Here is a 26,669-nt window from a genome sequence, read left to right on the forward strand (position 1 = left end):
ATTAACTATTAACTATTTAAAGAACCATTAGGTGGGACTCTAAACGGTATAGGCTACTCTATAGAAATATGTAGCTACTACACTGCTTTAATCAGACACTTGATTTGATTAAACTTCTTCCACTTCTACAGCTGATACTGTAATAATGTTTTACACTACCCCCAGTCCACAGCCCCCCTTGCCACTCCACTCAGCTCCCAGCAGGCTACACAGGAGTCAGCTTACACAGCCTCATACCTGCCCACCCCCCTCCTTCTCCTCCTCCTCCTCCTCCTCCTGTAGGGACTCCCTCTTTATCGTGCTGCTGCCATGCCGCGGAGCGTCAGTGTGCCAGCAGTCCCCGCAGAGCGCGGAGCGCAGCGCCGTCTGTCACAGAGAGGAGCTTCAACACCTTTACGGGATTTGAAAGACAACAAGAGTGGATAAACTGAACTGAACAAGGTGAGCGAGGGGCTGACTGTCATTTTTCCGTTACAAGTGCATGTGTGAGTCCAGATTTATTGGTGAAGTTTTCCGGGTGGATTCGGGTTTGAATTGATTCCTGCGATCAGTGCGCTGCGTGATTATTCTTCACTTTTCCTCCGTGCTGCTCCCGTGATGTGGCACCACTGTTTTACAGCTGTGCTTGGATGAAAGATCGTTAAATTAAGTACCTTGTGTGTTGTGCGCTGCTGAAATGACAAATAACCAACAGCCTGGTAACTGAACTGACCTCATAACGCTGTGGCACAGAGTGGATGTGGCACTCAGACTTCATGATAGGCTACTCAGTGTAAAATCACAAGTTAAATCCCAAATTAAATCCACTCTTAGAAATAGTACACGTGTCTGCCGTTTAAAAATTTACAACATGATTACTTCAGTTTGTCTTCTGCCTGAGATCTTTATGGTGTGTTTATGGCCAATGCCCTACAAGGCAAATGTTCCATGGCAGTATGTCTGTGATGGATGTCAGGCTTTCTGTAGCTGGATGATCCATAAACAACGCACCAGGTTTATGGATCGACCCAAAACATTTTTTGAGAAGTTGACAAGTGCAGCAATTCATCATCTGCCATGTAAACCTATATGTGGGCTCACTGGTTTAACTCAGCCTTGCAGTCCAGTCAGTAATAGCTGCACGGTTTGGAGAGATGGCTGACCACTGTGCTCTGATTAAAGCAGATACAGTTGACTCGGGGCAGCAGGTTTATCCCATCTTAACTCTGCTCCATGCTAAATATTTACATCTGGATGAAATCAGGGGAATGGCACAAATGAGGCTCTGGCTTCCAGACGTCTAATCAAGGAAGAAAAGTTTTGTAATCATAAATTAAATTAAGCATTTTCCTACCAATCAGTAAATTTATGAGAAATGCATGTCTTGCTTTGTAGTGAGTCATACTATTAAAAAAATAAAGCATATGACAGCGTTACCTCAGAGCTTACAGAGGAACAAAAGTGAGTTGGGGACCTGAGGGGTCATTATGCAACCCACCCACTCTAACACAGACAACACTGTCTCCTCCAAGGAGACAATCACATGCCCTCAGGGGTCAACTCCACCTTGACCCTCCTCTACCCCCTCCCACCTCTTGCCCTCCTCCTTAACTCTGATATGTTTCATGCACCCTGAGATGGTTTGATCAGTGTGGGATCAGGAGCATAAACAATGTAGGAGCCAGACTAAACAGACCACACATGTCCTGTAAACACATTCACCCTGAGATTCATAGGTCCGCACGTGCTGGTTTGGCCGCTGTGCAGCAGCAGGAGGTTTAATTCATGCTTTTTGATGCAGAGCATGAACTGGCAGTGATGAAGCTTTCCAGGGAGGGAAGGTGATCTTTAAGTTGCCTGCATGATGATATACAGTGATAAAAAGACAAACTGTATGACATATGTCACCACAGTGTGTGAAGTCGCTTAAATTTCCATTTTTCTGAGCACTTTAAAGGGATAGTTTGGATTTTTTGAAGTGGGGCTGTATGAGGTACTAATCCATAGTCAGAGTATTGCATACAATGGCGGTCTGCGTGCCCCTAGTTTGGAGAAGCAGACAGGAGCACTACCATGGAAGCTAAGTAATGCACTGCTGTGGATGGGGGCAGCAGCAAAACATGTGTTAGCCACCTAAAAAACTTAATATCAGCAAGTGTACTCTGTTTTACCTGCTGTCAGACAACAATTTCCAAGGGTGGGCTGACCTGAAACTGAAACTTATCTATGCTTTCTTTAATGCCAGACTCCATTGACAAAACCAGTAATTTTACCTTGCAGAACACAGGAGCTGCTGGTCTACAGCTGTCTCAGCCAGTTAGTTTGTTGGCGTTATTGTGTTACTCTGGTACTGTAAAGGGTTAGTTCTGATTTAACAAAGTGACACAATAAGACAAAATAAACTACGGATCAATGCAGCGGTGCATCAGCAATTCCTGTGTGTTTTGCAAAGTAAAATAACTGCTTTTGTCAATGGAGTTTGGTGCCTGTGAAAAGAGCAATTTAATGGCTTCAGATTCTCATCGGAAAGGGCTGTCTGACAGCATATACTAATATAGCGTACACTTAAACTGATATTGACTTACTTTTAGGTGGCTATAATATATTTTGCTGCTGCCTTCCATCCATAGCAGTACATTGCTTAGCTTCCATGGTGGTACACCTGAATGCTTTGCCACATTGGGGGCCTGCCAACAGCCATCTACTGTAGCTAATTCACTGACTATGGATAATACAAGTCCATGTGGGCAGAAAGATAAACTTATAAGATTGCTTTCCTAATAATTTTGGGTGTGATCGCCCTCAAGGCACTTGTTAAAACGAATGCAGGTAACGCATGACTTATAATGAATTACTAGAAGGTGGATCCAGGCCCATTACGCCTCTACCTTTCCATGATTCAACTTTGGTTTTTGTTAAGGGTTCAAGCCCACAGATCTGACCCGGCTTGCTTCTCTGCTTGAGCTACAGTGACTCATAGATCATAAACACCTACAGCCAACATCAATCCGTCATACCACGCGTGTTTAAACGCGGGATACAAACATCTCCCCGACTGAATTTCTATCTGCAAAATTACTGTGTGGAGCAGTCGTAAACAGTTCCACTCTCTTTCTGCCCCGACTCATGTGGCAGCGCGCTAATTTTCCAGCTGTAATTCGGCTGCATCTGTGTTTGATGCTGATCCCAGCAGAGCAGACGAGAATACTTCCTCCCATCACAGAACAGAGAATGCCCAGGGGCACTGAGCGCTGAGCTGCTCGCTGCAGTCTCCATCTGGGTTGTTGACAGGAGGCCTGACATCATTAACATGACTAAATGAAATGTAATTTGGGTCTTTGCCTTCCCGCTTGGCTCTTAGCACCAGCAGTGATATTGATGATGATGGTGTTGGTGGTGCGACACTTTTAAAGAAGCCTGGAGAATCATGATGACTTTATGACTTTTAAGATACTAAACTTACTCATGAATAGTCATGCACTCACCATACTGTAGCTGCCTAAACAGAGGCCAATCAACCACCATATCATTGACCTCAGCCTGATCCAGCACAGGAATATTTTATGGAATATCTTATGGTATATAATAGAACACCAGGATTTCTCATAGCCTTTTATTTTCCAGTTTTCTTCCCTACATACAAAAATGTTTTTACTTGACACCGTTTGTTTTGAGGCTCTACAAATGTATAATCTGATCGGTTTTAGCCACATCAGTGCTGACTGTGGGGAAGGAGCGGAAGCCGCAGGATATTTCATGGTTTTAGTTCACAATGGACCACTCATGTGTTTCTTATCACTTAAAGTTCAGCTGTACCACAGTCATTTTCAAGGCATGGTTACGCTTTCCTGCACAGCGCGGTCTTGAAAACATCACATCCTTAAGAGGGCTGTCAAACATTTGTTCTGTTTAATCCCCGTTTTGTTGCATGGTTACATGTAAAGACCCCCAAGTAATGGCGGGAAGCTTGAGTTTCTAATTAGAGAAGAAATGTACCCTGCTAATGACATCATCTTCCCCCTGGCACTGTGTTCAAGGAGTTTGTGTGTGTGTTGCTGAACAGCAGCTGGTTTTGGACATGAGAGGTTCACAACAGTGTGAGACTTCAAACACTCACCACACACACAAAGCGTCAGGCTTATAATTTAGCTTTATTGCTCCTTGTCGCCTTGTTTTGGGCCGTTGTGGAGACTGTCTCTGGGAACTTCCTCGCTGTCCGTTTTCAGGAGGAACTGTTTGAAAAAGAGGAAGAACTTGTCAAAGAAAAGCTTCTCAGTTACATCCAGCAGCAAAACAATATATTCAGGCAGGCACCCTGCGATACAGTAAACCCACTCTTACGCAGGACTGGCTGAAAGCAGAGGTAAAACCTACCATCTACTGCATGTGCCCAGCTAGTATTTCTCATGTTTTGTAAACAGCAGAGTGTGGGATCATTTTCATTGAAGCCATAATTTGATGAGCAAAGACATATTTTTCAAACTGATGTAGCTTTTTGGAGTGGAACCTTCACTCACTGGCTCCCCTCTTTAAAGATTTATGAGCTCTCGAAATTTCTTTGAATGCATTTTAGCTTGTTAGCAGAAATCAAAATTTGCACCAAATGTTTGTACCTAACTTTGGAAGTGATATGATCATTATCATAATCAGTCTTGTCATTCTCTGAGGCCTGAAGTCTGCTCTTACATCGCTCCCATCTCCATGGGCTCATAACTCAATCCATAATTCATTGTGGGCAACGAAATCATGAAACATGATCTGACAGATCTCCATCTCCTGACAGTCCCCTGTGTGTGGGTGACAGCTGTGAGAGCAGCCCTTCTCTCCGTTGCTCTCACATCCCTGTAATTGTTCGCAGTCCGACCGGGCGCCTCTGTAGCTCTGCCACATCCCATCACGCTCAACTGTCGCAGCGCTGTCTGCTCAACCGTGAGGAAGATGACACAGGTCTGGACATTCCCTCCGACGCAGGAGGGGGGCCGTCGACGTAGCTCCACAAACTGTTCCGGCTGCTCCAGATGTTTTCTGATTCTGACAGGCGGCGAGGGAGGAGAGGAAAGGAGGAGGAGAAGAGGGGCAAACGGCAGGGGTCTCTTTCCGTGCCACTCTGGGAGGGGGGGCTGTTTGCCGCGAAGCAGGTCGGTCGATCAGTAATGAGAGAGGACAGCTGGCAGGTTCAGGGGAGGTTAACAGCTAAGCGTAGATGGCAGCGAGGAAAAACAGAGGAGCTCAGTCGAGGGTCTTTGTGTTTGAGATTTTTGGACTCTTTTCTTGTAGTCGGAAAGTTTTTGGAGGAGTTATGCTTGTTGGAAGTTTTGTGTTGGAAAAGCTGCAAAGGTTAATGTTGGATTTAAGGCCCTGAAAAACCTAGCAGGCTATTTTACACAAGAGATTTCTGTTTCTGTCCTTGTGATCCTCACTGGAGAAAGTGGAGCAGACAGGACTGGAATCATTGTCACATATTTCTATTTCTGCACCAGTCAGGATTCAGCAACATTTGAATCTATTGTCTCATTTGCACTGCATGGTTTGGCTCGACTCAATGTATCCTTGTACAAAGGTTCATATGATATCTGACGAATTAGCGCCCCACGAATGATGTTGCATACTTAATGTTAAGTTATGTAATAACGTAAATTTGCAGAGGTTAGGTTTGGGCAAGTAAAGTTACTATGGTTCGGTGGAAGGAAAAAAAACATGGTGACAATGTACCTTAAAATTACTTAAAGTTCAATTAAAATTCAAACCGGTGTCCTAGGGAAAGTCCTATGTTTTGTGACCCATTCACTGCCCCAACCAACCTCTTTACAACAGTCTTTACTCCCGACAGCATGTTGGTCACGTGATTGCAGTGTTCCAAAATACATGGTTTATGCACGAATAACTGCCTCATGATTATGTGGGATAGTAGAAACTGTGGTGCATTACTTTTCGTAGGAAAATGTACAAACATGGCACTCAACTTTTGTACCAGGTGCTTTTCTTTTATTGTTCGTCACTGTGAATAGTACCCTGTCAGTGAAGGCAGGATCCTCAGCTGATCACCATAGCGACATCGCATGAAACCGCTGTGACATCACCGTCAACGTGACACTCTCATAGTGCATAACGTATTTTTATGGGTGCCAATTTGTAAAGTCTGGGGCGAGTGAATAAAAGACAGTTGCGGTCGGCAGTTATGGTTTATTAAAAAAGGCAGGTTTGTGCAGGATGTCTCGTGCCGCTCTAATGACCGACCAATCAGTGGTCTGCAGTGTTTTAGATCAACCTTCCAAGCTTTCCAAGCTTAAGTGTTAGTTTATACATCATTAGTGTTTATTTTTATAGAGAATACTAACATTTTCAGGGGCTTTAATACTTAACTTTTATGCTCGCTAGCAAAAAAAAAAAAGAGTTATGCCTAAAATAAAAAACATCTGTATTAAATGAACCTGTCAAAACAGTCTTCAGCTGTGCAGATAGCAAACCAATGCTGGCACATTTAAAGTGGTGGAGAGTGTGTAGTAACACAGCAGGGGGGTGTTGGATGGGGTTTGGCACCACAGTCACAGACGACCCAGTATTTGGGGACACATCACAGCTGGAGCAGCTTTAAGCTCTAACCAACCCCAAACAGCCCTGTCACAAGTGCTCACAAGGTGGTGTTAACCTTTTACTGCTAACATCAGCAACATGTGTTTAGAATAATTCTGCAAATGTTGTGTGAATGTCCTTTTGGCAATGTGGTGTGTCTGTGTGAAAAGAGGGTGGGGTTACACAGATGTTACACTAATTTTCTTTCGCTTTAGTCGCTTTGGGAGTTCTGCTTTCTAAGTATCATCCAAATCTCTGCTCTGGTGCCCAGCTATTCATTCATCAGCAGCCTCTTTTATCCATCAGGTACCATCAAGTACAGGTACGGTGGTGTATGATTTAACAGCACTAACCATGTTTTGACATTTTAGTTGCTCTAACAGCTCTCATCCATCGAAGCGTCTTTTATCACTTTGTTGAAGCAGACATATGCCTGGCAGAGTGAAAAATGTGCCGACTTGGTGAAATAAAACATCTGGCAGCTGGCCAGACAGTGCTGTCTTTCAGAGCATTCTCACCAGCTGAGAGCTTAATGAGGGTGCACAGTGTGGGAACAGGCCTTCATAATTTAAGACTCTGGGAGATTGAGGGATGTGCCCAGATTTCTGCCTATGCACTGTGCTGTATAAACAGCCTCAGGACAGGCCTTTTTTTGTGTTTCCCTGAGTTGCAAAGAAGTGCATTCCCAGTCCAGGGCTGTGCTGCACACACACAGTGGGTCACTGCGGTTTGTACTGCTGGTCACATAAGCCAGGCTGGCATGTGGAGGGAGCAGCAGCGGTGGTCATGATTTACAGAACAATGCTGTCCAGAGCTGGGATGTCTACTTGAGGCAGCCCAGATCTGGACGCTGGGTTTACACCACTCAGCTCTCTCCTGCACACACCCTCTCTTACTGTCTTCTCCCACATAAACATTCATGTGACACAGTGCACACTTTGGATATGCTCAACCAAAGATTTTTACCAGTCAGTTTATCGATTTAACTGAAACATTCAATTAGTGTTGGCTTCTATTAAGCTCATGAAACAAGACGTTAGGTTGTTTTGCTCTAGTGGCCACAGTTGAAACTACTGGTAATGCGACATAAAAGGATTGTTTAAAGAAGAAACAGCCGTAAACTAAGATGATTTACTGACCACTGTACACATGTCATCAGGTCTCAAATGTTAAAAGGCAAACTGAACCGCACCACTTAGGGCTACAATGATAAATAATGATTATTTTCTCGATTGACCAACTAATGTTAAAAGAAATTAGACGTTAAAAGAAATTAGCAAAAAAGTTAGCTTAGACGTCTTCAGATTTAATTTTTTTTGGACCAACAAATACCAATGATGGACAAAGATAAACATCAAATGTTCACATTTGACAGATCAGACCTTTATTTATTGACTTTTTGGCATTTGATCTTAGAAAATGACTTTCACGATTCAGTGAAGTCAGGCAGATGGTAGAAACAAAACAGTCCGATGGGATGACTGGATGGTAAAACAGGTTTATTATTTTAAGTAATTTTTTAGTACGGCCCAGTAATTAATCAAATTGCCCATGTTTTTTTCCTTGTGTGAAAGAGCTGTGTAACATCCGATGGTAAATTCTGTTACAACAAAAAGTTTAAATGTATTAAATGTCAATGGCAGTGCCGTCTACCGTTACTGTTGCCAGTATTTTATCCTGCTTTTGTCCACTAAAATAATGTCTGGTTTGCCATCTACCGTCTCCCTGATTCCATGTGAACACAACCTGACCTTTGTCAAAACTTCACATTTTGATAGAGCTTACATTTTCAGGTCATTTATATGTGTGGATAGTCAGGCAGGTTCAACCAGAAGAGACACTAATGTGCATTTAATGGGCCCCTGAGTGGTAGGAACTTTTTGGCATATTCTCTGAGTGAGTCGATTTTATTGAAACAGATGAGCTGCTATTTTTAGGACACTTTTTTATTGTTTAATAGTTCCGTGCTCCACATATCAGAGCAGTCATAGAGAGAGATTTAAAAAAAAATGTTGACACATAGGCACAGTTCGTTTTTGAGGATCCAGGTATACGTCATCTCCTTGTAAGTGCATGAGTTCACCCATCTGTAGTTCACTCATCGACAGTGAGGTAGTGCAGTTGGGCTTAACATTCCTGGTCTGGGAGGCAGGTTCAGGTGTCTCTGTGTTTCAGTGTGAATTATTAGGTTTCCTTGCACGGTGCACCTGGTGTAGAGATCATCTAAATGATGTTTAAGTCACTTATTTCAATCTTTGAGCTGAATTTAGATTCCAGTGATAGTCTTCATTATTTTCATCATTTAAAACTGAATTTAAGAAACATTTTTAAGTCTAATGATGGGACAGATTTTGGCAGTTGACTCCAGATTTCCAAAATCCTTTCTGGCTTGAAAAACTTTGACTTGAAAAAGTAAATAGTGACTCATAAAACTTTATAGGTCAGAGCAGTTTAATTATCAACAGTACCAGCACTGCTCCTGGACCCTTGGCTGAGCAGAAAAAGGAACTTGCCCGGTCTGTTGATAAAAGCAAGAATAAATGTGAACACGTTATCTCAGCAGACGTTATCTGTGTTAGCACTGCATGGGTGTTGCAGTGACGATAAAGGCCTGACTTACAGTATAATGGCTGATAAAGACTGACTGTATCACACGTGAAAGCAGTCACTGAAATCACATTGCTTTAATTATTAACTGAAATTAGCAGATTATAGACAACTAACGGTTATTTGTGCTATTGGTTATGGTGATCTTTTTTTTTTTATTATCGATTAATGTAGTTTCTGATACAGAAAATAATACCAGTTACAGCTCACAAGATCTTTTAACTTTGTTCCCATAACTAAAAATGTTTATTTGTTAATAGTATGGAGCAGAATTTCATCAAATTTTACAAATCAGCTAAAAATATTGGCTTGTTAGCATATTAGCTAATAGCATATTAGCTTATTTACAAGCTATATTTTTGTAATTATTGCGAATACAACATTACTTTCTGCCTTTTGATGAGTTTCCTTTTTTCAAGGACTTAGTTTCAAATGCAAATTTTTTTTTTTTTTTTTTTTTAAATGATGAAATAGAGTTTTGGCTGATTTTACAAATCAGCTAATTAGCTTATTAGCTGATTAGCAAGGTAAAGCTGTTATTGTTTGTTTAAAAGATTCTGATTAGTGTGAGAAGGATGTGCTCTCTATTTGTAGACTTATAGGTTTCAAATTTTTTAAACAAAGCTTCAGTCAAACCAGATAATAGACTAATATTAGCTGATTAGCCGCCATCTGAGCTAACTGACCTGATTTAGGCAGTTTACTTGCTAATTAGCTGTTACATTTAAGGCTTTTGATTACTGTATGTCCACCGATACTTGTATGTTTTCACTTTAAATTGTCATCTTAAACCAAATCAACATGTTCATTCACACACACTCAGCATGTCCCTGATTGGCACACACCACTGGTACTGTACCTCAAAAGCCATTTTCTCATGTGATCTCAGGACAACATCTGGAGAATCAGGTCCGTGCCATTGTACAGTTTCTCTAGTACACATGTAGCAAACAACAGGAGATTGCGTAAGAAATGTTCTTACCTACAGGAAACATTTCATATAGTTAAGGTGAGGGTGGCGCCCGGGTAGAACGTGCAGGAGATCAGACATAATGTGGATTACACCGCGGCCCCATAGCTGGTTTGTTAATTAGGCCATGAACAACAGAGTCTCTTGCTATTCTTTCAATCTGTCTGACGATTTTAGCTTCAGCCTTTACCAACAGAAGTTCCTGAATCTCATCATCTCTCCAGTTAGACTTTTTTTTTTTGCCATGTTCATGTAAATGACCGTTCGTCTTCACCCTTGGATGTTAGCTTTTGTCCGGTTTCAAGTGAACCTCATTACAGAAATTACATTAACATACCCACTCACTTGTGGTCTGTTACCTGCCCTATTCACACATGGGCTCAATGGGACATTACACAGACTTTCTACTAGGAAGCTGGCGGGATAAAATCCATTTAATGTCTGATTCAACTGACTCTGACACTTGCGTTCTCACGTACAGCTCCTGAGGGTAATGTCTAGATAATTTCAGGTTTGCAGTGCAGTGTATAAGGGGCTAAAGTCTGTACACACCAGGCTTGCTCAGCTGTCTCTGCAGTGATTTGCTTTGAATGACAAAAGAGCTGCAGCGTTGATTTGTCTATTTTACGGTTTGGGGAGAGGCCTATTCAGGTTGGGGGTCCCTGAAGTTGTCCCAGGTGGCCGACTGCTTCTCCACATGAATGTAGAGCAAGCCCCTGTGTAGCCTCTCACCGTAGATCAAGCGGCTAATGGCGCTCAAGGCCTCACAATGGTGATAGGATTTACAACTGGCTCCCAGGTTTTGTCTTTGAGAGGACAGTGGCTCCATCTCTTACATTTTACTGTCACCATGTTGTTATTTGTCCCTTTCTCTTCCTGACTAATGAGGCAGAGCAACCAGGTCAAGACTGATGTGTAGACCTGGAGGAGGACCGTTGTTGTGGTCCATTAATAATGCAAAGAAAGGCCAGTATGTCTCGTCATTTGGATAATAGAAGAAGACACCTCCTTTTCTTTGTCCTGTCCCATAACAGACTTCTTGAGGTCTGTAGTGTTGGTTAATGACCGAACCGGACACACTCATGAATCGTGGCTCGTTAGTGGCCACGCAGGCGCTTTATATTCACACTGTAGAGAATCAATGCGCACAGATGCTATGTCTGGACATAAAGAGCTTTGGTTAACGTTTGAACATTCAGACATTTCAGTCCATTAGTGATGATCGTTAGTCTGTGTCATCCTTAAGAGTGGTGCCAGATGTTAGTATAAAGAAAGTGAGGCGACAGAGAAAGAGAGGAAAGGCGTTTGAGGTGGCCAGTTGGTTCCCTGTCGGCAGCAGATGCCTCTCATCTGTCCAAAGATTAATTTGACAGGTAAGCGTGCTGAATTCATTCCCAGGAGCTTCAAAGGTGGTCCTTGTGAATTTATTAACCTCTTATCTTGTGTTTACCCCACTGAATGCATAATTCACACTGGGACTTCCTTTAACCTTCTGATCTGAGGCCAGCTGGTTTGTCTTTGGCTACACCCAGATGAAGTCTTCCGTGGGCTCTCTTCTAGCAAACAAACACTTCCTGAAATTTGTTTGGTGTTTAGCTTCTCTCTGGGGCACCGCTTCCACATCAGAGAAATAAGCACAACTGCAGTTTTCTCAATGTCAAATACATTCACGTCACACAATATAATTGATAACAAAACTTAAACCTGCTTTACGTTCTCAGGGGGTCAAATGCAAGTAGCCCAAACAGTGCTGTTGATTAAAAGGAAAATTGTCCTTTCCCATGACAGGTCTTTGTCAGGGTTGTCTGAGCATCTTTATGTAGCATGACACAAAACATCTGGTTCCTCTTTAGCTGCGTGGGGGCGGCCGTCTAAGCCTCCCCTGCAGGCTGGGCCATCCGCTTTACAGGGAGGACACGGGGGAGGCAGGAAAGGAAGACAGAGGGCAGACAGACAGACAGACAGAGGAGTTTTATTAAAGAACAGAGAGCTGGAAGGTGAAAGAGAGCGGTCGCATGCCAAACATGTAATCCTGGACTTCATTAATGTCTGGATTCTGTTGATATGGTTTGCACAGCTCATCCCAGCGATCAGTTTTAAAATGAGATGTTTGACATTTCTGCAGGTTTTATACTTTCTTTTTATGTTAATCTATTTAAATGGCATCTGCTAACAGTGGCCATGTTGTAAAATCTATTACGTGTTTTGAACGATAGCCAGAGACTGACCATGAGCACCTCCTGTAACAAGGCTCATGTAGAGCTGTGTAATACATATTTAGTTATAAAGGGACCAGAGTGCTTGTTGAATTGTCAAACACCTGGGAAAAACTTTTCCTTCTCCTATCTTTCTGACATCAAGATTGGGTAGAAGGGCCTACTTGCAGAGCTCCAGGCTCAGGCTCACCTCCTCCGTCAAACCCTTTCCGGTCATTAGCTTGGAGAAGGAAGTCTGAAACTGTGAACGCCCATCAGAGACCATCATCAGCATACAGTAGCATGTGTTCATTTGTTTGAATAAGCCTGCGGCCCTGCGCCAATAACACCAAGGTAAACAATACAACTTGTACAATGATAATTATAATGATAATAGAAAATGCATTTGATATAACACCTTTTACAGCGATAAACACAAAGTGCTTAACAAAATGCAGTGAAACAATCAAACAATAGAACATGCAATCAACAAAGACAAAGGCAATAAAACAATAAAAACAAAATAAAAGTCAAAGAAAAGACCATAAAACACAGAGCAAATACAGGCTACCGAGAACCCCAAAATAGACACACCAAGGAACAATACAATATGTAATAATGCAATATTATTGATATTGAACTATAACTTATAAAGTTTGATTAGGTAACGTAATGTTAAGTAGCTAATTACCTGTACTAATCTTATGAGCCTTATGACGTTAACCTTATGAGACTTATGACATTGGTTTGCGAATGACATTAGCATAGCTAGCTCACATTAGCAAACTCTTAAGGTTAGTACCATGCATTTGTAATAATACCTAGACACTGGATTGAAAGATGACACCTGTTAATTCCTATGAGAATTGCTCGTCTGGCTCAGATGCCAAAAAAAGTTTCTAGCGTCCCGGTTTACTTCTACAGTATACAGCCCGCTAACTATGTGCAGTAGTGTTTCTCCTGCTCCATGGATCAAAAATTCACAATAGAATGAGTCATAATTGACCTTGTTTGTCAACTGTTTTACAGACTTCTCTTTTGTAATGGTAGCCTACAGGGAAAATCCTTTTTGGTGCAATACCATGCATGGCCACTGGGAAAAGTTGGCTGCAAGGCTGAGCAGTGTTCCTGGGGCCCTGGTTATTACAAGTTATTAGCTGCTTAATGTCACAATACATAGCCTATCTTTTAAAGTTACAGTTATATTGAAATACTAGACTGTATTGTTTACCTTGGTGTTATGGTGAAGGGCTTGTGGCTTATCCAAACTAATGAACACATATTCATTAACAATAAGCACAACAAACAATACATATGTAGCCTGAATGTGAAACCAAATATGATCAGTCAGCTTGTAACAGGCCCCATACAGTGGCATGGACTTAATAGAGTGTAATAAATATGCACTCTATAGGCTAGTTTATTTAACGATGAGGGCAATAAAACAATACATGGTGCAATATAATACAGTGGTATGTAAATGTTATTTATTGACTAGGAACTGTGACAACCATGGTTCCTGGTGATGGAGGTGGGTCCAAACCTGAAGCTCTGCAGCAGGACACTGTTAGAATAGGGAGTGGTGTTAGGGGGCTGCAGCTGACAATATTTGTACCTTTGCGAGTCAGACAATTCAGGCAGAAGTTGCCTAGGTGTGTAGCCTGGTTCCAGACCATAGACCCCGCTCACTCAGCTGAGTAGGCTTGCATCTCTGGTCTGGCATACTGCAATGAATTTGCGATTTATCTCGTCCAAACGATGGACGGACCAATGAACGCTGGGGGTCTAGCGATTAGCCAATCAGCGCCACGCTGATGTCAAGCTGTACGCCGGTGGATAACTGGTGAGGATAGCAACAATGGCGACTGCTACAGATCCTACAGACCACATTAACGATGCCATCGAGGTATTTTGCTACTACTCGCGTTAATGGAGGACCAAATTAAGGAAGCTGCTAAACTGGATTTAACGGCGATGCAGCTGGGCGTGCACAACGACGGAGACATTTTAAATGGTCAATGCTCGCTTGTTTTCGGCACCCCCGAGGCATGGATACTAATGACGTCAGATTCTGGGTGAGTCGTTAGTCTCTACTGATTGGTTAGGGAAAAATCAAATTCCCTCCCCCTTGTAAATCGCCTTCAATGGAGCCAATGTCAGACTGAAGGTTCTGGGAGCTTCAGTCTGACACTCAGGCTACTAGGTGTGCAGAGATGAGGAACTATTCGGTGTCGAGCTGTTGCGCGTACATGTTTGCAGAATTCACAGCTACAGAAGAAAACAAATGATGGCACAGTGCCAATATCACTTTTGTATTGTAACTGGCTGACAATGAAAAAGGTAAATTATAGTGTTTTAGTGTATATTACAAAGGATGTCGAAAGGTTTTCAGACTTTGTGGTTTGCGTCCCTTTCAACCAGGCAATGCCCACACTGACCCCTTTATACTGGTGCTTAAGTCTCTGAACTGTGACCACTTCAAAGAACTGGTGTGATTTTTCCATCTCAGATTGTTTCACTTTAGAGTCCAGAAGAAGTAAAACTCTCCAAGACATCAGCAGAGATATCAGAAAAGTAAAGAAATGCTTTTCCTGTTCTGTACTATTTTGTTAATCATATCGTGACGTCTAAGATTGATCTTGCAACCCAGTTTGGGAACCTTTAATATGAAAATGTAGGTTACCTCTTGAATAAGTGTCCATATATGAGAAAAATCAATTCTCATGAATAAGGCATCTTGTTTGGCAAATGCTTTTGAAGACTGCACACAGTAAATAGAGCAGCAGAGAGCCAGGGTGTATGCAGGAAGAGAGTGATAGAGTCAGGAGGAAAATGAGAGGGTAAGGAGGCCCTGTGGCATATACAGGAGATGTAGAGAGGTGAAGAGTGGGAAGGAGGGCAGGAGAGTGCAGCGGGAATGAAAGGCCGAGGTTAGGTAGCATTAGGGAGGAGAAGGTGGGGGGTTGTTCACTGTAGAGATGAGAAAGAAGCGAAGGGTTTAGAGGTTAATGACGACCTACAGTAAGAGACGAGGAGAAAGATTCAGCAGCCATCTCACGCTTTTCACAAACCTTGAGATCACAGGAGAAGGTGGTGGGTACTAATCTGGCTCATTATGGTCAATGGGGCTAATGGTGGCTATTGTTCTCCAGCAAATCCCAGTTGAGTCTTTGGCTTGTGTGAGTGTGTGTATTTTCAAATGTAACAGTTTCATCATGCACATTTCCTCTCCCTGCTGTTCCAGCTTCCTCTCTTTTAAGATGGTATTATTTTATGTTTAGAAGAAATCTCAGCACACTTCTATCAGTCGTTGTCTATATTCAGCCCCATTTCTGGTGAAGACGTTGTGTCCCAAATAACCGTCAGTTATCACTGTGACTCAGATTCAGTCATATGATGTCCGAGATAGCACTCGGAGCAAGAGATGACCTCTGAAAGCATCCAGTTTCCTTCAAGCTTGTAATGCCAGATTCACTGAGTGCACACTGCCATTAAGAAGAGAACCACAGAAATACAAGAAATAGGACAAATGGTGTCCATCTTGTTGTGGATTTTAGGGTTATGGCTGTTGGGTCAGTGAGGATTAACCGTTGCTGTATCCATATTATTTTCATACTTTACCCCACCCCCCTCAACGGAAAGCCAACATCAGGATTAATGACTTTGTTTAGGCTCCTATGGCGATAATCCCCTTTAATGCTTCAGTAGCATTAGCCTGCACCTTTCCATTCTGAACTCAGATGGCGAACAGATTGTTCCGGAAGAAAGGTGTCTAACCAAATCCCCGTCACAAGCCGCAACCTCTAGTCCCTCTTCCTCCTCATTTTTCTTGTTTCATGCCCTTTCTTCCTTCCACACCTGTTGCAAGACATTTTCCTTGAACCTAAACAATGGCTGACTTTCCCGAGCTCTGACAGGCCGACATCTGGAAAAAAACAACTAGCTGGCTGTTGCCCCCCTCCTTGCTGAATTTATAGCAGCATGCCATTTGACAGGGTAGAGCTGCTCTGTAGAGGGTGAGCAGACTTAATGAGGTAGAGTGAAGTTTATATGAAATATCACCTTCTAATGTATGTAAAGTAGTTTGATATTAAGTGGTAATAGACTGCAGTCTAATAGTCAATAACTATAGTCAAATAGTCAAACTAAACCCAGCAGAAAAATTAAGAAAATTCTAGGAGAGCAACCAGTCGATTCTCTTTTCTGAAGTCTAAACTGTCTGTAATTTTCTTGATTAATTAATTAGTTGTTTGGTCTATAAAGTGTCAGAAAATGGTGAAAAATGTCAATCCGTGTTTCCCAAAGCCCAAGATGGCACCCTCAAATGTCTTGTTTTGCCCACAACACCAAGATGTTTAGTTTACTGTCTTAGAGAAGTAAAGGAACCAGAAAATATTCACATTTAAGACACAGGAATCAGAGCATTTGAACATTTTTTTCTTTACAAATCACTCAAACCGATTAATCGCTTATCAAATTAGTTGGAAACTTAAGTAATAGTTGATGACTGATTGATTAATCATTGCAGCTCTATGAGAGAGATATCTTTTATTTTTTGTTTTGCTTATTGCAAGTCATTTTGATTTGATTCAAGTGTCAGTGGGCTGAGGTACATATAGTCATGTTGTCTTAGGTTTGAATTTGACCTTGGTTGCATGTCACTCTGTCACACTATTATTTTACAATCTTACGTACAGACAGGTTTTATAAATATACGGCAGAAAGCTGGGGTTAAGTATGTGCTTGGGTTCCCCACTGTCAGTGGTCTCATATGTTTTGCCTTAAATGATGAGACATGGATCCTTTTTCCTGTCAGAGGAGGTTGTTCATTGTTTTACCTCATGTGAAGGAAAAGTTAAAATAGCATTTGATAACGCTTAAGGCCGACCTGAGGGAACAATAAGCACAACACCCTCCTGTTGTCAAGCTCAGCACACGGAGCATTTATCTCCCCAGATGGACTCTTAATACATGTTGAAGGGAAGTGAATGAAAAACAGGCTCCACTTGTGCCTCTGGGTAGCTGCTTCAAGTTTAAGAGACATGTTCTTTGTCTTCACAGTTTGCACCTGGCAAACTCGCTGCCTTCTTTTTGTGGACTTAAAAAAGGTGCAGAATAAGAGAAAGGCTATACATATGGCCTGCTTTCATTTATAGGGAAGCCTGTTATTGACTCGTGCTGACACACAGACACACATGCTTGTAAGCTCAGGTGCAAAACTAGAGCGGATACACAAATATACTCATGACCCCATGCGCATACGTGCACACATACATCGACACATGATAACTGCTGGGTTGTTTTCATGCTATAAATACTCCTCTGGTAGAGCCTATCCCATTATAGACACGTGCAGCCTCCCCCCTCCGAAATCCTCATATAGCATGAAAACTTTAAAAGATATAAAACGTCAACCTTCCCAGAACACTTCATAAATATTAAATGTGGGACTCTATTGCACAGAGGCATGCCTTATCTTTGGTTTAAAGTGTGGTGTAATGTTTTAAGTGGCCTGTTAATTTGAAGAACAAGCTGTTTAACTGTGACTGTGAAAGAGTTATTGCTTCAGAGTGTATTGGTTTAATGAAGCAGCACTTTAGGCATGTTTACGGGACAACAAACTCAGTCTAGTTTTCACTTGAGATGTTGGTTTCTGCTTGTCAGGTTTTCTCATGATCAGTCATATGGTGACTGCCTATTACTCCAACCACCCAGAATTCCACAGTCCTGATAGTCCCACTGGACCGAAAGCCCATTTCTTCGACAGTCTGTTATACCAGAAAACAAATGTCCCATTGCTCTGTAGTCCTGTTTCTTAGAGAATACACACTCCTTTCAGTTCCCAATTGCCAAAAAAATGTTCCCATTGTACATTTCTTTAAACCATGGAGAGTTTACATTAGTCAGCAACACTGTGGTGAACGTGTGGTTAGGTTAAGCTACAAAAGTCATGGGTTATGGTTTGGAAAAGATCATATTTTGGCTTCAAACACCCACTTTTGGTGGCACAAACATCGCTGGAAAAGCAGGGATGGGTCAGTGAAAAACATCCCAGAGCAGGAAAATACTGCGAAGGGTTGGTAACAACACCCTGGTGGGAATCTGTAACTAACTGCAGGGAGTGTGTATTGCAGTGGTTGTTGGGATAACAATGGGATAACATACTGTCGGAGCGGTAAAATGAGACATTTTTTGGACTAATGGGGCTTTGAAATTTTGGGCTGTGGGAACAATGACGTGGCACTAGTCATACAGGATGTTGTATTTGCTGCCCATTAAAGCAAACCTGAAACAATTAATCGATGAAGATCTGTCTGGGAAAAAGAACAGTTATTTCAATACAACTTCCTGTGCAGAAAACAGATGAAGGCAGACACGTCATCATGCGCCTGGACAGCAGACATTGTTTCATCCATTCATCTTTCATCCAGTGCTTACTGGACACTGCAGTACTGTCTGGACAACAGACATCTATCATTTTAAAAATAAGACATAAATCAGTGACAAATGATGAAGAAATGTAAGCACAGGAAACATTGCCCACATGTGCTTGTTTATTATTAAATATGATATCTATGGTCACATTCATGAAATTGCTTATTCCACAAAAACAATATCTTGTCCAAGTGGTTTGTCGGTCTTCAAAAATGTTACTGGTTTAGCTGAACCATGTTAATGTATCCTGTATCTGAACCCCTATCTGTTTACTCATTAACTCATTGCCTTACTGTATTAACATGTAAGTTAGAGGGTCATCAAATGTGTACACATGTCAGCTTTGCATTGCTGCCTGCTCCAGACATGTAACTCGCTCCAGCTTTAAATAAGCACAATCTGAGCAGAGCTTTGGGGACCACCGTCCTTCCTGCCATCTGGTCTCTGTGGCTCGCCCTGCAGAATAACACTCCCAACTAAAACCCTCTCTCTCTGTCTTTCTGTGTCTCCCAGGAGTCCACGCAAGTGAGGTGAGGACAAGGACGAGATCTGCATCTGCCCCATCTGTCTATCAACAAACCAAGTGCCTCGGTGCCGGCCACCCTCAGGTCACCTCAACCACAACGGGCGCCAAACAATAAAAGTCCTGACCCGGCGTCCCTCAGACAGCCTGGGCAAAGCAAATATTTGAGGCCATTATATCTAATTTCTCCGGGCAGCCATCGCTGAAAAGATCAACAGTGAAGGGTGTTGTTGGGAGACAGAAAGAGAGAAGAAAAAAGTGGGGGAAGGAAAAAGTAACCCTTTCAAAGTGCACCCTGCCTGCTATTTCTGCTGCGCTGTGGGCAGGGAGCGTCTCATTTGGGAGTGCTCTTGGCTGACAAAAAAAGGACTTCCCTGTGCCCTGCCTGCCTATCCAAATGCCTGTGTAAATACTGGATAGAGATATCAATTTGTCTGGGCTCTGACATTACCCAACAAAGAGGCTGTAAGCTATCTATAGAAAACGTTACGACAAACTTGGACTCTGTGGTCTCCTGAATTGCTACCTATCTATTACCCCTCAAGGAAGATTCAAGAGCTGTGTGAACAGGAATGAGAACTGCCGCAGTTTTCTACACTTAGAAACTTTTGCAAACTCAGAAGAAAATTTCACAACAGCTGCTCTCTGCGGGACACCGGAAGCAGTCGGTCAACTAGAGGCTGCATTTTTGATGTCTCTCCCAGCTTACTGAATCAGCATGAAGCCCCTAACGCCAGCTGGATCCCCCTCTCCTCTGAGGCTCCTCAACAAGGGTCCAGACTACCTGCGCAGGCAGATAGATGGTGGAGGCCACGGCCGCGCAATCAGCGCTGTGGAGAGGCTTGAGGCCGACAAAGCAAAATATGTGAAGACCCAGCAGGTGATCAACACCAAACAGGAGCCTGTGCTGGTGCCCTGTGCCACCCCACCACCACAGCCCCGGAGAGCGATTGCCATCCCCGGCAGCCTGACGCCTCATCTACCCCCACGCCGTTCTTCCAACACCCCTTTCTCTACACTCTCCTTCACGTCAAGAGACGAGAATGAAAACGACGACTCCAGGAAGGAGAATAGACGGACTTCTGTTGACGTTGAGGCGCATAACAGGAGCAATGTGAACAAAGCACTGCCTCCCAACCCCAGGACTCCTGGCATTAACACCTTGGTAGCGCCACATAGTGCACCTGTACTCAGAAGAAGCACAGGCAAACGCATGCTGAGGCCGGACTCCCTCGTCATTTACAGGCAGAAGAAAGAGTGCAAGAGTCTGAGTGGTGCAGCAGTGGGAGAGAACAATAACTCAGAGGTGAAGGGGTATAGCTTTGTCCGCCGGCTCTTCCAGGGCTCCATGAGGGAGAAGAGTAGCGGAAGTGAAGGCAGAATCCAGAAGATGGTCATTGGTGAAGAGAAAGCACCATCAAGGGATGGAGACTCCCGAATGTCTTGGACCAATGACAAAGACACTATGGACGGAGGACTGGGGAGCAGACGGTCTAGTAAAACTGACCAAGAACGCAGCCCAGGGTCGATCCCGAGCCCGGGGTTTAGCTGTGTGCTTGAACGGACTGAAAACGGATTTACAAATGGTACCAGTAATGGTATCACCAATGGCAACCACACAAGTAACCATGATGACGAGAACGACCCGTGGAAGCGGGCGTCACCCCCACCAGCACCCAGAAGGCACCTTGGGGAGTTGCGGCGCTCCCAGTCAGACCTGCGTCTGCGCTGCTCGGTGGCGTTATCAGAGCAGGAGCATTTCTTTGACTTCTGCGGGCTGGACGTGGACATGATAGAGCGTCTGGGTCGAGAGAATTTTCTCTCTGGCGCCAGCTCCATAGACACACTCTCATTGGCCCTCCGTAGTGTAGGTGGGGATGGCTGCGGCGGCTCAGAGCCCAGTGAGTTTTCCCAGCACTCAGGAGATGGGCTGTTTCAGGAGGAGCTGGCTGAGCAGGTTCCCACTGGTGTGTCAATCATTGAGAGGAACGCTCGAGTCATCAAGTGGCTTTACGGGTGTAAGAACGCTGCTCGAGAGGAACCCAAAGAATCTACTGTTTAATATAGGGACAGGGAACCATGTGACGTGGAGTGTGAGAGTCTGAAGGTGTCCTTATGTGTTCTTTATAAGTGAAATCACCTGGTGCAGACCTTTGCCCATTGTGCAGAAATTTGCTGTTGAGTTTGCACTGCAAACCAAAAGTCATAGCATTGAGTCACGACTAAATTTCACTTGATTTCAAAAAAGCCACATTCAGGCTGGGCTGTGATTAGCGAGCAGCGATGCATCACAGAAGGAAAAAATAGGACTTGTTTCTATTTGTGAGCCTCGAGCAGCGATGCAAGTCAAAGCTCCTAGCAAAATGTGACTTCTCTTTAAATTTAGAATGAGTCTCTGACAGTCAGCTCAGGATTTGTTTGTAGAATTAGCACTCCGTGGCACATGATTACCTTCAGTCCCTCGCTCTCTGCTACTCCAAAGAGACTGTTTCTTCAAATGAGAGGACAAGCTCCGAGTCATCTCTGGTCAAACTGATATATTGTATTTATAGAGCCTATGGACATATTGTGTGGATGTGGACAGACCTTACTGGTGAATGGAACCATTATTCCCAGCAAAATGTTATGTGTGTGTATGTGGCTGTGTGTGGAGTAGACACTGCCGTCCTCTCCATTTGTAGCTTCAGTTATTGACCGAACTGATCCGAAATCAGCCCCTGTGACACCTCACGAGGCACATAAGTGTGTGTTTGTCACGACACAGTGGAAACAGTCTAGTGTCCTTGACGCCGACACTCTCCCTTAACGACTAAATTAAAATGGAAAACCACTAAGCTATGTTTTTTTCTGAACTGGAAAACTGTTGTGTGAGTGTGAAGTGAACCATGAGTACCTCATTCGGATCTGTCCCAGTTTAGTTTGTGTGTTGCTTTTTTTTTTTTTTTACTACTTAAACGCAGGCGTTGGAACAAACATGCGAGGCACCCCTGTGGGGTTGTTAATGCACTGAACTGGACAGAGAGGGAGGAAATGACAGAGAGAGATATAGCTCTGATTCTTTAAAGAGATTCATCTCACATAACGTTAAACACTGAGCTGGATTCAAAGGAGCACCTGCATCGAGGAGGACATTGAGGAGCCATGCCTGGCCAGTAATTTTTGTCATTTTCATCTCATTTTTTAAACCCTAAAGAGTCTCACAAAGTAAAAACACTGTCCAATAATCACGTGTGACACAGCCATTGATTGCTAATGCTTAATGTGTGTTCAGTGCTCACAGCTATGGCTGCAAGAAGAGCATCAGGGAAAGATTCCTGTCAGAGCAAACTGGACTTTTGCAGGCAGATACAAGCACAATGAGAGTTTAAATCTCACAGAGGAAGTTTCAAAAATGAAGAAAATTTCATGAAAATAATACAGTCACCTCCAAAAGTAAAAGAGCTAAACTACCGCAAACTTTTTTAAGACGTCACTTTCACCATCTGGCAGTTTACAGACGTTTAACCTTCCCAGCTGGCTCGGTCAGCACGTTTCCCATCAAAACAAGCAGGGGAGGCTGAAGCTGCCCTCCTTTCTCTGATAACCACAGATCCTACCTCACGTCATCCATCCTTCAGTGATTCTCACTTTATCTCCATGAAAGGTCACTTCCATTGCTTGACCTGAAGGATGCCACTGAAATATGAACTGAGCGAGAGGGGTGGGGGGGTCTGCCGAGGTATGCGAAGGTTAGACCGAGAGGCGTTCAGGGCTGAGAATGACTGAAACCAAGGGCACGGTATATTTATATGTGTGATAAATTAACACAATTAACTGCAGCTTTGGTGTTTGATTTTCTGTATTTATAATCAGCATGGCACACTCCTGACATCCCTTCAACCTGGACTTTTTTTTGTTTTTATATCTCCTTGTTAAAAACCGTTTGGTTGCATGTTTACAAAGTGGCTCCATGAAAATCTGAATCTCTTTTTTTTATTTGATATATAAATATATATAAATGAGAGATTTAGTTTTATTCCAAAGATGTTTGTGTATGATGTACACAGCAAATAAACACAAAGAAAGAAATATTTGTTTGGAGGTTTTTTTGGTGTCTTTGTTGTGTTTTGGGTGAAATTTCAATCTTGTAACCTTCATTATTCAACTAAATAATTTATATTACATTACATTAGACTAAATAGATCAGTCAATATAAAAACACAGATAAAGTGATGACTGTGTTGTTCTCTAATCTTCTCCTGGTCGACTGAGTCAGTGTTGTGACGCTGCCACGTCCTTGACTCCTTTGTTGCCTCCCTCCACCACATCATGTCTCATTTTTCACATTATCTCAAGTGGCTACGCGCTAATCCTTTTAGCATTCCCTGCATGCTCTGCTCTTGAGTGAGTTGCAACAGGTTGTGTTTATAGACAAGGAGGTCTCTGTGTGGCCCGATGCTATGTCTACACCGTCCGCGAGCTGACCCTCCACCCTGTCTGCAGACTCCTCCTGACACTGTTTGTCTCTTCTCTCCTTCACAGACCTGAGTCAGCTTTTATTTCCACAGCCAGCCCACAGTGTATTCAAATCTCAAGGGGAAAAAATCTAAAACTATTTTTGTTTTGTGACGACCAATCTCACCAGTCTCAGAGCTCGAATCTTGAAGTGAAAATATCAGGTGTCGCTTTTTGGAGTGGGTCCATTCATTGTCAGTAAATTGGTGAGTGACTGAATTTTTGTCTAAAAAAAGTTAAGCCTTTTGGGAAATATGCTTATGCACTGCTGAAAGTTAAATTAGAGGACTGAAACCACTCATTTATCTGATGGGTGGTTTTAATCTTCTCATCAGAAAGCACACTGGAGAAGTTTTTCTTGTAGGCTTTCTGTTATGATCTAGTAAGAAAATAAGACTCAGTTGCACAAAGCACAGTTTATCAAATCCAAATCTTTTCTTAGGAGGTCAGGGGTCAAACACATGAAGGCAGTCAGCAAAGGCAGAAAAGTCCATAAGTGCAAACAGAATCAAAAACCAAGGAACCAAACACAAGGAAAAGGCTGGAGAGCATGAACACTAGGGCGACAATGACAGTTTGGCAAGTGAATGAGCGAAACACTGCGGCTTAAATACACAAGGGCTGATAGCTAAGTGCGCAGAAGGTGAGTGGAACAAGACACAGGTGAAACACGAGGTGATTATCAAAGGCGGGAAAACTTGGGAAGTGAAAGAAACACTAAACACAATGAGAACACATTTCAAAATAAAACAGGAAGTGGACACAATCACATGAACATAAACTTGGGAGAATATCACACTTTCTCCCTGACAGCCCTTTCTGACAAAAATCTATACATTTTAACTCAAACCTATGAATGAACCAACCAACCGATGAATGGGGAAAAATGTTAGAAATGAAAACAACAACAAAAAAAATCCCTCCCAAAAAAAATCATAATTGGTTTAAGTGTATGCTAAATTTAGAACAGTGGTTCCCAACTGGTGGGTCGCAGTCCAAATGTAGGTTGCAGGCCCATTCTGAATGGGCCGCAAATGACTCGTAAATGTGTCAAGTTTCAGCTACTTGACAGAGACAGCAAACTAGCTCAATGACATGGTCAAATGCAAGTATGTATACTATAATGTATTAAACTGTGTGGACCTTGAACTAGAGCTTAGATTTTCTGCCTGAGCCCAGCCCGCGGGCCCAAGCCTGTTTTTTTTTTTTTTTTTAAAGCTATGATTTGATAATGTTAGAGGCTATGTATTGTAGCGACCCTGCAGTAAATGTTCTGTTATAATGTCAATGTTCTGTGAGTTAATGGCATGTTTGGGATTGAATGAGGTGCGGGGGTGCGAGTGTGTGTATGAGCGAGCTGGAGGAGAGAGCAGCAGTGCACAGTTGGAGTTACAGCTAAGTTGTTGTTTGTTGGTTGGTTTGGTTGGTTGGCCGTGGTTACGGCCAACAGTAACCTGTACTGTTAAGTAATAAACGGTGGTTTGCCGAATAACTGCGTCATCCTTTCCACACGTCCTGGCAGACGCTACAGTAGCCTATTATAAAAAGTAAAATTAAACCACACTTTGTATGACACATAAAGTTAAAACAAAGTTAGTTACAGTTAGTTTGAGGTGGCTAAAATAAATTTTGCTGTGGCTTAGTTTCAGTACCGGTAGATTTAGTTTATCAAAGACGCTAGTAGAGCAACACAGCAAATAAAATAAACACACAAACGTTAGATAGGCCAGACCACCACATTTAACTACATATTTATGTTCCAGTTACGGCTGAAAATGATGACAGAGCAAACTCAAGCAACTTCAACTGCCCCTTGTCATGTTAGCATGATGTCATGGTTTTTCTGTCTATAAAAGTACATTTTCTGTTTCAGAACTGAGAATGCTACAATAGAATAAAGCTCATTTGGGTGTAAAAAAGAGAACAAACATTATGTGCATCCACAAAATCAGGCTCTCATTCATTGTCTATGGAGCAGCTCCAGACTTTGCACCCCATGACATCACTAGTTTGAGACTCCCTTCTCTGGTTTCTGGCTTTGAGAGAGAGTAGCTCATGTTCACAAATATTGATTGAACTTCACTAGACTGTGGAAATACCATATTGGAATTCTCAGTTTAGGTGGTGCTTCCCTTTAAGATGTCATAATGAGCTTTATTTATTCCTATAGGGCTCACAGATGTGAATTACAAAATGTCTCCACATCCCAATAAATCCACCCTGTGTGCTGTTTGGCTACAAGTTGCTTTATTGTTCACTGCGTGGAGTAGCTCCAGGGTTTGTCTGAAGATGACTTCATCAACTGCTCAGCTTGATGAGCGACTTAAAATTAAAAAATATAAAATATCTACTTTAGGAAGAACTTCTCTTTAAAGAAGCCCAAAATGGTTTAAGGGCATTTAAGGATACAGTCATCTGACACATTCTCAGGGCTCTTTTTTTGCAGATGCTGAACAAAATTTTGCTCGCTGGTTTGTTTCCTCAGATAGCTCTAAAGTCTGCAAGTCTAGAGCAACACATACACTCTAACTACACACATAAACACACACACATCCAGTTTCTCCATCCCTTTAGCACACTTCCCTTTCCCTCTTTCTGTCTTTCCCACAGCAGAAGAAAACAATGGCCCTCCTGTGTGCCTGTGTCCATGTCAGTTACTCTGACCGGAGGGCCTGCTGTGACATCCTGTTTTGGGTTCATAGGACAAGGTTTAAACATATGGTCATGTTTTGGGTTTGGCCTTTTCTTTCTCAGTCTGCGTGGAAATAAACAGACAACAGCTGGTTCTGTAGAGGATAATTCAGATTTTATTATTGCAGGGTTGTCGTGGTTTAGTTTGGTTTAGTGTTGAGCTCTTCTAAAGTCAAGCTAGTGTACCTGTTTAAGAATTTTG

At 42.7% G+C, this 26,669-nt stretch overlaps 1 protein-coding gene across 1 annotated transcript; it reads left to right on the top strand.

Annotated features, from left to right (window-relative positions):
* Positions 1–320: 320 nt before the first annotated feature.
* Positions 321–23,350, top strand: fam110d (family with sequence similarity 110 member D). Its single transcript, XM_033639826.2, has 2 exons — positions 321–441; positions 19,273–23,350. Exon 2 carries the CDS (start codon positions 20,001–20,003, stop codon positions 21,342–21,344), a length of 1,344 nt encoding a protein of 447 aa, XP_033495717.2. The 5' UTR covers positions 321–441; positions 19,273–20,000; the 3' UTR covers positions 21,345–23,350.
* The last annotated feature ends 3,319 nt before the right edge of the window (positions 23,351–26,669 follow it).

This window comes from Epinephelus lanceolatus, chromosome 10 (genome assembly GCF_041903045.1).
Source record: "Epinephelus lanceolatus isolate andai-2023 chromosome 10, ASM4190304v1, whole genome shotgun sequence".
NCBI classification, from domain to species: domain Eukaryota; kingdom Metazoa; phylum Chordata; class Actinopteri; order Perciformes; family Serranidae; genus Epinephelus; species Epinephelus lanceolatus.